Raw genomic sequence first — 12,264 nt, 5'->3', positions numbered from 1 at the left:
ACTCGCTTTCTTCTTAACTTTTAAGAGTGTTTCTAAGTTACTTTTGTCAACTTGCTTTCTTCGTAACCTTCTTTGTTTCTAAGATCACTTTTATCAATTTGCTTTCTTTGTAACTTTCAAGGGGTGTTTCAAAGTTAACTTTTATCGACTCGCTTTCTTCGTAACTTTCAAGAGTGTTTCTAAGATCACTTTTATCAATTCGCTTTCTTCGTAACTTTCAAGGGTGTTTCAAAGTTAAGCTTTTATCGACTCGCTTTCTTCGTAACTTTCAAGAGTTTTTTTAAGACCATTTTCATCAACTTGCTTACTTCATAACTTTCAAGAGTGTTTCTAAGTTAATTTTTATCAACTCACTTTCTTCTTAACTTTTAAGAGTGTTTCTAAGTTAAGTTTTATCAACTTGCTTTCTTCGTAACTTCCAAGGGTGTTTCTAAGGTCACTTTTATCAATTCGCTTTCTTCGTAACTTTCAAGGGTGTTTCTAAGTTAACTTTTATCAACTCGCTTTCTTCTTAACTTTTAAGAGTGTTTCTAAGTTAACTTTTATCAACTTGCTTTCTTCGTAACTTCCAAAGGTGTTTCTAAGATCACTTTTATCGAATCAATTTCTCTGTTATATTACAGTAACAAACTGTTCAAAGGTAACTTTTATTTTTCCTACTCGCTTTCTCCGTAACTTAAAAAAAAATATACACTGAATGACCGACAGGATTTTGAGTTTGACCGACAGGATTTCATTTCTGTCGGACATGATGTCCGATTGACTAAAAATATTTATTTGCAGCCCTGAATGGTGATATTTAATTTTTGATGGAGCACAATTTTCGAAAAAATAATTCTATGGACAAATTTGGGCCAAAAAGTGCCTAACATGGGTTTTTTCGGACTTTGGGGAAAATCACCCTTTATCGTCAATAGGGAAACCACGCTAAAATATTTATTCACTCCAGTATCTACCATTATAAGTCATACCACTTTAACAGGTCGATATTAATTTGAGTTGTTATACTCATGGTAATCCATTCAAACTACACTTTCTCACTCTCTTGCTATTTGTTCTATTTTTATCTGATTTTGATCAACAGTTAAGGTCCATTCAGCATGTTGCTTGTTTTTATTTTGTCTAGTGATGTCTTATGTGTTTCATTGTTTCAATTTTTGTTTCATTGATTAGTTTTGATAATCAGGTAGGTCAATAAAATAAAAATCAATTGATTTCATAGGTTAACATATTGAAATGAATAAATTATTGAAGCTGAAACCAGTAAGCATTGATTTCAATAGGTGCTTTGTTCAACAACTTCATAATAAAAGTAAGTCAGTTATATGTCAACATAACTTACCTGAAAAAAGTTGTTTTTTAACTCTCTTACCTTGTTGAAATGTGAGCCATTCCTCTGAATCCTCATAGCTAAATACATTTTTTTCAACAATCCAGCTGGAATTTAATTTTCTTCAAGATTTACCATATTTGCTAATTTTTAATCCCTGTCAAAATTAATTAAATTAAGGTATATTATATACAGTCCTTCAAACCTTATTACATTACTCCCTTGTAAATTCATAGATGATAGATTTGTTTTGGGATGTGGAAGCAATGTAGTGGATCAGATACATAAAGTTCAAGCTGTACCAGATGTTGGTACTAAAGGTTTTTTCCTGAGGTACAAAAAAGTTAGCTATATGTGACCCCCCAAGGGATTTGGAGTACATTAAAAATGAGACCGGTCTTGGTGCGGACAGATCGATAAAATGCGCGGCAAAAAAGCGGCAAAAAGATTACCGTGCGGTAAAATGATACTTTTGTATCTACCAGAAATTATCCAAAAATCTCTCCTAGAAATTCCATTCAAACGCACTTGATCGATCACTAAAGAGCACCATTAGAATGAGTGCGGTATTCAGTGCGGTCATGGTGCGGACATTTTGTTTTTATTGTTTTGCTTGTTTGAACTCGAGGCTGAAATTCTTACGACAATCGAAAGAAATATAAACAAACAGCGGGGACCGCACCATCGTCCACTTTCGTCGCCACTTTGTCCGCACGGACCATACGGTACTGTGCGGTCTTCTGGCCGCTTTTTTCAGCTTTTAGTCGCACAATAACCAGTCCAAAAGCTGCAGAAGCATGACCGCACCAATACCGGTCTCATTTTTAATGTACTCCAAATCGCTTTGGGGGTCACATATTATCTACTCTAAATCCACGTTTAATAATCATATAATATTTAATTATAATAATTTAAAAAGTTAATTAATGGGTGTGAGTAAATAAATAGAAGCAAGGCAATACAAGATAATTGAATTTTGTACCACCAAAGTGTCCCTTTCTACCCTAAAAAGTAGGGGAACCTACACTTCTCCGCTTTGGATTATCCCTCCCTGCCTCTTCTTACTTTTAGCACTGATCCTACTTTACAAATATTCTAGTTTATTTCACTGTGATAACATTAATCACAGACCGCCATAATCCCAAGCCAATAAACATTCTTCCTAACATTCCTATTTCAGTCCAACAAAAACACTTGAAAAGTCAATAGTTGGTGGAGTGACTTTGAATCATTTAGCTTGGGCATCACTCTTTGGAGGTATTTCCAATTAATTTAAACTGATAATTATGTTTGATCAGTTTTATAAGAACTACTTCATTTGGTTTTGATATTATTTACGCACATAATAATGAAAATTACTTTCTTGAAGAAAAGCGCTGTACTATGAAAAATATATTGTTATCTTCAAGTGCCAACCGGATTGATGGCATTACAAGGAAATGATAACGCAGGAAGGTTGATTCGAAAAGAGCTAAAGAATTTGAAAATCAGCGATGAATTTGTTGTAGGTAAAAACATATTTTCATTAATTGTCTGTTTTTTGAACATAACAGAGGCCACCAGTGTCCCCTTTTGGGCTGATTGCTTAATCACACTGAAACCTTGATCCAACTGAAAATAATTTCAATGATAATAATCAATTGTGCTCTTTTTTAAATGTTTTTTTTTTACTGTACAATAAATTGTATTCAACTCAAGATACAGCTGAATGAATTTTATCTACATTTTTCAGTGAAAGATGAGTATACTTCGTCGGAATCATATGTGTTTTTACAACCCGATGGTGAAAGATCTATCATCATGGCACCTGGAGCAACAAGCCTCATAAATGGGGATGCAGTGAAAAACAATTTTGGTAAAAGTTTTCTACTTTGTAAAATATTATTATAATTGTTATTATTATATTATTTTTCAATACTACATTTAAATGCCAGTTTAATACATTTGTGCTTGTTGTTTAGTCTAAAGGCAAAAAATTTTTGTCATGTAAAACTGCAATAGAATTGTGAAAAGTAACATTTCTTGTTTATGATTCTATTTTTCTTTCACAGGACAAGCAATCAATACCAGAGCAAGTATGTTAACAACAGAAATTTCTCAAGTCCCCTTGAAAGGAGTTTCAGAGCTGTTGATGCAAGCAAAGTAAGATATAGACTTTATGACAAATTTTAATTATACTTTACTTACAAGAACACTTTAGTGCACCCCTGGACCATGACATCAGAAGAAAGAGACATTTTTTGTTTGACTATCAATTTCTTGACTTTCTTTAGGAAGTCAAACATTTTGTCAATTGTTGACTTAGATGTATCACCTTCAGTAAGTATATTGGAAGTCTTTCAAACAACATTTTTTCTTTCATCTTACTTTTGATGTTTTATGCACAGTAATTTGCAATCTAGAGAAGCATCTGGAAGTATTTAAAAAATTATGTTTTTCTTGTGACCCTCACTAGAACTTTAAAACTTTTGATATGACCAAACTCTGTCCGTTGTCATTTATTAAAGAGCCTGTTTTTTAGAACTCTATTTTGTATACTAGCTGTAAATGTAAATGAAACATTTTGCAACTTCCAAGACTCTTACAACTTTCAAGACAACTTACAAGATCTTTTTCAATAAGTCACATGATTGTTTTACAGGTTGCATTCGATGAAGCAAAGCTTGGAACAATGGATGAATTGAACAAAGTTTTATGTAATGCAAGTATTATAAAACCAACTTTGCATGCAGCTGAAGAATTTTTAGCAATAAACAGACCAGACCTGAAAGAGTAAGGCAGGTTGTGTTATGTTTTAACTGTATTGGATTACCTCGTGTTTTCTCATCAGAGTAACTCTTGAAACTTCTGAAATGAGATTTTCAATCACTCAATCAAAATTTCCAATTTTGTATGCCTGGATCATATGCTGTGGAAATAACATATTGTCAATGGAGACCTTTATTTCAAATTTCAAAAGAAGTTTACAAAATATTTTTCCTCTCGTAATTATAGCAATCTGAAGCCAGATGATGTAGTCAAGTATTTGATTGAATTAACCAATGCCGAAATGGTGGCTATTACAAATGGTTCTAAAAATGCAATCCTTGGTACTAAAGACCATGTAAGTGATACGTTTTTGAAAATATATTACTTAATTAAAAATGTAGGAACAAAGTTTAATCCCTTAGATGACTGCTTTTAAAAAGTTTAATTTTGCTAAAAATATTAGGATTGAGTTTTTAAAACTCAATCTAGGATTGAGCATTTATTTGGCTGGTGGGGACATAATAATGTGCTTATTATTATTATTATTATTATTATTCGACGTCAAATACAAAACTGGACGGTTGTCGTCTGAAAAATGCACAAAGATGGCGGAAAAAATTCAAGAAAATAATCAAAAATCACCATCAATAAACGACTTTTGCAGCCCGTCAAAGTGCATCATAAATGAAGAAAACGCACTAAAAGATACCCTACAATGCAGGAAGTGCCACCGTTTAGTTCATTATCTTTGTACAGAACTGCCACTTTACCAGATCCAGATATGCTTGTCATACAAATCAAGAAGTTTCCAGTGCCAAAACTGTACCAAAATCGCACCACAGGTAATGGAAAGGTATAATTCAAATGAAACATCAAAAATTGAAGGATTCAAAAACGAAATCAAAGCTTGTGAGAATATAATGAAAAGGCAGGACGAAGAAATAAACCATTTGAAAGCACAAGACGTCAATGTTATGGTCAACGAAATGAAAGAAACTATCGACACCAGAATAACCACGCTTGAAAAGAAGATTGAAAGCATCATCGAAAAGAAAGAAGAGAAAAGACCACCAATGAGCTACGCTAAAATCACATCCAAACACATCGAGAAAAACATTGGAGATGCGATTCGAAAAGAAAAAACAGGAGGAGCAGCTGATTCGATCTACAGCACGCAACCTAATTTTTCATGGGATTGATGAATCGACAGATGAAACTGAAGAAGAAACAAAAATCGAGGACGAAGAATTTATCCATGACAAAATTATTGGTCAGCGGCTCCATCTGAGGAATATAAAGATTACCGAGACGCAGCGGATCGGGAAATTTACGAAAGAAAGAGAAGATAAAGCGAGATACCGACCAATCAAAGTCACATTTACGAACGAAGAGGACAAGAACACAGTGTTGCAAGCAATAACAAAAGAAAAAGGCTTTCCTTACCGAGTGACAGAGGATTTGACCAAAAATGAAAGACAGATAATTAAAGAATGGTGTAAGGAAGCCGAAAAAATGAATGCTAAAATCAAGGAAGACAACACAAAATGGAAAGTCCGGGGGAGCCCGCGAAAAAAACTCTATTTCAAAAAGATCATTGTAAAAAGTACGAGCGGTTTATAGAGGCCCATGTGTCTCACGGTGGCCTGCAAACCTGTAAAGCTTTATTATTATTATTATTATTATTAAAATCACTGAAATCATTGACAAAGGATCTCACACCTAAGAGATTCACTTTTGTTTCAGAAGGGATTTTTTGTATTATTTGCATTAAGTTATAATTTCAACCATTTTATCCATTTTGTCCTACAACAGCCAACTAGTCTTCATTTTTTTATATCTTCACATCACAGCTTGTAAGTGTGCCGGTCAGACCATTAAAAAAATTAGTGGATGCAACAGGAGCTGGTGATGCTTTCCTTGGTGGTCTCATTGCTGGTAAGTGTCACACTTTTACAGTAGCATAGACAAGAGGGACGCAAAATTTGTGCAGAAAAGCATGATACTGTAATCATCTACTTATAGTATTAAAAGTCTGCTCTTTTACACAAATTTTGTGCCACTTCTGTCTCTGCTTCTGCTATTTTACCCATGTCACTGTCTCACAATTCTTCACAGAGACCTTGAAATGCCCAAAAAAAAATACTATGCGCAATGTTAAAATATAAAAAAATAATCCTGTGATTTTTAAAGAATCCAACCTGAAAGTCGTAAGTAAAAGTAAGTGTATTCAGCTGTTGGTAGGGTCTGGAGTGAGGGGATCCTTTACTAGTTGGGCTAAACCTGAGAAATCAAATACTGAGGTAGAGTGCAACAATTACTCTCAGCTTATAGTTACTTGTTGCCTAGATCAGATTACCCAATCTAAAGCTACTCATTTCCTGAGTTAGCATATATTTCTAAAGTTCTTCCCGTAGAACAATAAATTAAATTTGTCTCTCCTAAAAGCACTAAATTTGGAAAAGATCCACATGCATGGAACACAAAGACTTCTTATACCTTTAAGGTAGTACGGCTAATTACCTTGATTAACAATGTTTGAGATTTAGCCATTATTGCTTGATTATTAAGTATATTTAAAAATATTACTTCTCTAACAATTTCAGGAATTCATTTCAATGGCTTCCCTTTGTCTGAAGAAGAACTATGGTAATTATATAGTTGACCTCACAATCACCTTCTAAATATCGACACCCTTTTTTAGGGATGAAATTGAAAGTCGTATATTTAAAAAAGCTTTTTTCTCATCAGACTGCTAATTAAATAAAATATAGTTTTTATTAGTCACATCCTAACCTTCTCTTGTTACTGTCTCAAAAGAAGGGTATCAGGTTAGGAAGGGGGTTTATTTTTTAAATACTTCTATTCATAATCATACATTTTTTTATAAACTTGACAAAACCTTAAAAGGCAGTAAAAGGACGAAGTGGTTAGGTAAACCTAAAGGTTTGTCGTTGTAACTGTTATATACCTTCAATGGTTTCTGCCCCCCCTTAAAATAAGGGGGGAGCAAAAAAATTGCCTTTTAAAAAAGGGGGAGCAAAAAAATTGCCTTGTAAAAAAGGGGGGCTTTTTTGTCATTTTTTTTAAATAAGGGGAATTCTTTATCAAGGGCTGCAAGAATCTACCAAAATAAGAAAAAAGGGGGGACTAAAACATTTGGTTTTATTGATAATAATTTTCTTTGTCTAATAATATCTTCTTTCCCGTTTGTGTGCTCACAATCTCATGCCCACTATTTTGCAGACCATGCTATATTGAAAGTTATGTACATTAGAACAACTTTTAACAGACCAAATCAAACCATAAAAACTATTATTCTCCCCAATTAGATAACGTCTTAAGGTGTTTTGAGTGTGTAAAAAGTGAAAAATTTTCTTCGACATTTTTTCCTAAATATCCCCCCCCCCACTCAAACGGCTCGCCGGTGCCCATGAATCTGTATCCTCTCTTCTCTCTCTCTCTCTATTGTAAAAATTGTTTGCTGAAGGGTACAAAGATTTTCTTGAAATAGTTGGTCGACATCAATGATCTTTGACATTAATGATCTTTGACATTTTCAGCTCTGTCACTTCCAAAATCAATGTCATAGGCATGAAATCTTACTTGTATTTTACTGCCTAAATTCTCTACTTGGGAAGACCACTCGCTTGACCTAACTTAAACTAGGACTACAATCAGAAAACATTCCCAGTTCAAATCTAATGATAAAGATAATTTACAAGGCCTAAGATATGAACAAAACAAAACTGTTATACCAGATACTGCATCTTTTGTTTGGTTTTATTCATAACAAGTTTTATTTGTGTCATTTGATTATAGGATCCAGTTTATTTCCAATGATTTCTTTTTACTGAATTTTATTTAGTTGGATATCAATCATTATGTACCCAATATAATGTTGATGGCATTGATATCAAACCAATCGTTGTACTTTGTTATTGTCAAACTCTAAAAATAAAAATCTGAGGGGGGACTCCTTTTTTTTTTCATTTTAAGGGGGGACATTCTAACAAGGGGTATCGGTAATTTTTGTTCGATTTAAGGGGCGAGTTTTCTTTAAGGGCAAAATTGCATTTTCAGGGGGGACTGAAAAAGTAGGCAGAAACCATGCTTAGACCCTTTTCACACGTAACGGTTCCATTTCCCTTCCAATCGAAATGAAGCTATTCTATTGGCTAGAAGTGACGTAAAAATTCGATTTAACTTATTATATAATGGCTTTATTTCGTTTTGGAGCAAAACGGAACCGTAGCATGTGAACGAAATCTAAAAGAGTAAGTTTAATTACACACCTTACTTTAGTCCTAACTTTTCTATGTAAACTCAATGTAAAATCAATCTTTTATTTATGTTTATTTTATGTTAGGAAACTTGGAGAGCTGTCAAACAAAACAGGTGCTTGCAACTGTATGGTCCTTGGTGCACTTCCCAATCTGGAATCAAAACATCAGTTGCGATCTGAAATTGAATACTTCCAAGCCATGACAAATACTTATACTAGCATCTCACCACCTTCAAGTTCAGATACTCAACCATCATTATTTTTGGAGAGCATTCAGTCTGATTTGAATTCAATTAAAGAGTTACAGCAAGTTCTTAATTTGAAGTCAGTTGATGAATTTGTGAATCAAATTGATAGTTGTGGTGGGAATGTTTTTGTTTCTGGGATAGGTAATGATGTCCATCAAACAGAACTTTTAATTTTTTTATTTCTTTTATAATACATTTTTGAGATGTGCTATTCTCTGTTACAAAACAGCTTTGTATCCTAAAAATGTAGATAAAAAAAGGTATCTTAAGCACCTTAAAATTGTATTTCGTAACAATTAGTGTTTCGTAAACATTGTAAATTTGGGATGGGTGTGATACTGATTAGAAAATGTGTAGATATTTTTTTTAATGTTTGATATCTTCTTGCTGTGGTTTTACTGTTATCTACTATTTTCCTTTTCTGTTTAGGGAAGTCAGGAGTTGTTGGAACTCGATTTGCTGCATCTTTATCCTCTATTGGTGTGCCTTCCCAGTTTGTGCATGCTACAGAATGGGCTCATGGTGATCTAGGTATTTTTATGGATAAGTATAATAATTGATCGACAGTAGTTTAAGTCTTATTATAAATTTAAAAAAAACAAACCAAAAGACGTGTTTTAGATTTTTGTTGTAATAAAGGGTATCATTTAATTTCATTTTCAATAGATACTATCTTTTGATAGATAACCATAGATACTGTGGTTTTTAATTTTTATGTTTTTGTTTTATTTATTTCTTTGCTGTATGATTTTAAGCTGTTTTCTGGGATTTCAAAATTCGCAAAAACATATTTCTTTATACTTTCAAAAAAATTAGATGTTTTTTGTATAATCTGCCAAGTATCATCTGGATAATATTGTTAACAACCATAGTTCAAAGGGAAGGACACCTTCCAAAAAAGTGAAGAAGGGGGGGGGATCAGAAATTTTCACTAAAAAGGGGGGGATAGCAAGGAGGGGGGTCGTTTAAGAAGGGGGATCGTTTAAGAAGGGGGATCGTTTAAGAAGGGGGGGCTTACATATATTGTAGATTATTTTCCAGCACTGTTATGAAATTTAGTCTGCATGAAAGGAAATTCTTTATTTTCACTAAAAAGTGGTATTATATTTGCCAGACTTAATTTTCTTTACTGTTTCCCTTCCCTTTTTACCATAAAAAAAATAGCCCAAAACCCTTGGGGGATTTTTAAAGGTCGGGGGGATGCCAAGAAGGGGGGGGATCATTTAAGAATGGGGGGGGGGTCAGACCCCTTTCCGCATATGTGACAACTTTAAAGAATAAACTATTATTTAGATGATAGTGGACAGATTATTGGTTGTTATTAAAACAGTATATAAAATAATTTTGATATCCTTTAAAAGTCCTTATCAACATATCATCTAAAACCATCATCCAGGAACCTGCACTGACCTTTGTTTCTTTTGCTTATCAGGAAAAGTGAGTGATAACGATATTGCCATCTTAATCTCCCATTCTGGAAACACAGATGAAGTTACTCGTGCGATGCAGCTTTTGAAAAAGAAAAATATCAAAATTCTTGCTCTTATTGGGTCAGAAGGTATTTCTTTAACTTATTAACTTAATAAAATTTATTATTTTGTTATTCATCTCCTTTGCGTGTATGAACACCCTCCAACTAAGACAAAACGGTCATTTTTGAGCTACCTTAAGGGAAGAAATTTTCGCGCAATTTAATTTTGCAGCTTTTTGACAAATCCGCGAAATTAAATTCCGCGAAACAAGAATAATCTCATGATTTAAAAAATCACCTAATACAATTGGTGTTTTTGGGACAAAATAAGCCATATTTTAAACAGAAATTCCTCTCTGCCGCGAAATTGAATTCCGTGAAACTTTCGAATTTTGAGCTGTGAACCGTGAAATTAAATTTTAAATAAATTTACCAGGATAAATATTCATTATATGTGCGTTAAAAAATCTTTTTTCCAATATTCTGTAACCTGAATTAACTATAAATGTTTCTCGTGTTTTCTTTCAGACTCTATCCTTGGTAGAGAATGCAACCATTCAATCTGCTATAACGTTCAAAATCTGACTGAACCATTGGGTGGGATACCAACCAGCAGTATCATTTTACAGGTTGAACGGTTTTCCTCAAAATTCCCAAACATACATTAATTGAAGTAGACTCAGATGCTTTTATTTGATCTATTGGGCTCTTCCAGAAAAAATTCGTTAATAGCGGGTGGAGGATATATTATTTTTTCAATGATCTACCCCTGGACATTTCGATTTTTCACCCCATGGACACGCGTTTTATCCCTGGACAAGCATCAAATCGGCCCCCTGGACACTAAAATTTACCCCTGGACATTGCAAATTCACCCCATGGACATGACTGTTTTTCAGGATTTTTTCGATACCCCTGGACAATATATCTTCCACCCCCTATGAACGTTTTTTTTCTGGAAGAGCCCATTGTAGCGTCTTTTAAAAGTAAATCAGAGCTGTTAAGTTGTTATAAAAGGCTGAGAGTTCAAACAGATGATCGATATCAAAGCATTCTTAATATTGACTGACTTTATATTAAATTTAACTGTAAAAGATATCAGTCGTAAATTCTGAAATTGGAATATCTGTATCACTAAATTTTAACAGAAATAGTTTCCAGTCTTCAAAATTAAAAAATTGAAACAGAAATGTGTTGTTTTAGTGGCCAATTGTTTTTGTTTCGAATGCTGGTTGAAATGTAGTAAAATAATGTACGTTTTCTTTTTTCGTAGGATACTCTTATAAATGGCATCATGTGTGAATTGATAGATCGACGAAAATTAACACGTTCAGATTTCGTTAAAAACCATCCCGGTGGTTCACTTGGAGTCAAGTTTACAAAATAGCACCACTGATCTGAATTTTACTCCGCTTCATTAGTTCTTATTTTCTTTATGAAACTGTTCGAGTGACAGCTTGAAAAAGATCGAGATCAGTGCATTAGACCAGAAACAGGCTGTAGTTGATCATCATGTGTAGGCTATCCAAAAATCAAGTGTACGATGTCAACTTTTTGTACTTTTATTGCCTCGATTAATCGAATGAGCGCATGGGCCAGAGAGATTTAACTGCAAACAAAATGTTGTCACCTCAATTTGTCATTAGCCATCTTGTCCACTAAGCTTTAGTTGTTATTAAAAGACACATTGAAACTATTGTATACGCCTATCAACACTTCGGGTCGGGTCGGGTTTTGAGAGACTGCTATAGAGTTTACAAGAAAATGACGTCTAAATTCAGACATTTTGTCGTCATTCCTTCCTTGTAAACTCTAGCCCACCCTTCTCACGCTTTTAAAAGTTGATAGGTAAAAGGTGTATTTAGGGCAAGTAAATAAAAATACATATAAATGTTGTTTGTATGGGTTGAAGGTGGTTATTTCGTCCTTGGCAAGTCAATTTAAATTAATTTTTACATACGCGCAGACTTTAGAATTAAAATTAGTTTCCAGCACTACATTTATCTGAAAGTTTTTGTACGGTTAAACTTTTCTTCAAAAAGGACAATTCAATTTTTTTTTTTGATTTTGATAACTTTGTAAATAAGAACGCATTTTTATATTGGTATAATTTTTAACAAGAATTTATAGAACAGACGACATTAAAGAGAAGTAATGTAACAAGCTTTATAGTGTGTTATTGATT

General features: G+C 33.5%; 1 protein-coding gene across 1 annotated transcript; it reads left to right on the top strand.

Moving 5' to 3' along the window:
• Positions 1–1,222: 1,222 nt before the first annotated feature.
• Positions 1,223–12,246, top strand: LOC136822832 (uncharacterized). The gene is made up of 16 exons (XM_067079146.1): positions 1,223–1,312; positions 1,567–1,663; positions 2,511–2,587; positions 2,740–2,838; positions 3,063–3,185; positions 3,382–3,472; positions 3,604–3,649; positions 3,972–4,102; positions 4,325–4,433; positions 5,929–6,013; positions 6,682–6,724; positions 8,445–8,749; positions 9,038–9,139; positions 10,041–10,166; positions 10,608–10,708; positions 11,353–12,246. The coding sequence occupies exons 1-16, from the start codon at positions 1,237–1,239 to the stop codon at positions 11,464–11,466; spliced, it is 1,725 nt and encodes a 574-aa protein (XP_066935247.1). The 5' UTR covers positions 1,223–1,236; the 3' UTR covers positions 11,467–12,246.
• Positions 12,247–12,264: the final 18 nt, after the last annotated feature.

This window comes from Clytia hemisphaerica, unplaced genomic scaffold (genome assembly GCF_902728285.1).
Source record: "Clytia hemisphaerica strain Z4C2 unplaced genomic scaffold, Clytia hemisphaerica genome assembly, whole genome shotgun sequence".
Lineage (NCBI taxonomy): Eukaryota > Metazoa > Cnidaria > Hydrozoa > Leptothecata > Clytiidae > Clytia > Clytia hemisphaerica.
Note: the sequence above shows the minus strand (reverse complement) of the source record. Positions and strands in the feature narration are given on the sequence as shown.

Bases quoted from the DNA above. Each gene is read 5' to 3' on its own strand.
- LOC136822832 (XM_067079146.1), top strand. From the start codon at position 1,237: ATGAATAAATTATTGAAGCTGAAACCAGTAAGCATTGATTTCAATAGG. The intron at 2,588-2,739 runs GTATTTCCAATT...GTTATCTTCAAG, and splicing joins TTGGGCATCACTCTTTGGAG to TGCCAACCGGATTGATGGCA. The intron at 6,014-6,681 runs GTAAGTGTCACA...TAACAATTTCAG, and splicing joins CCTTGGTGGTCTCATTGCTG to GAATTCATTTCAATGGCTTC.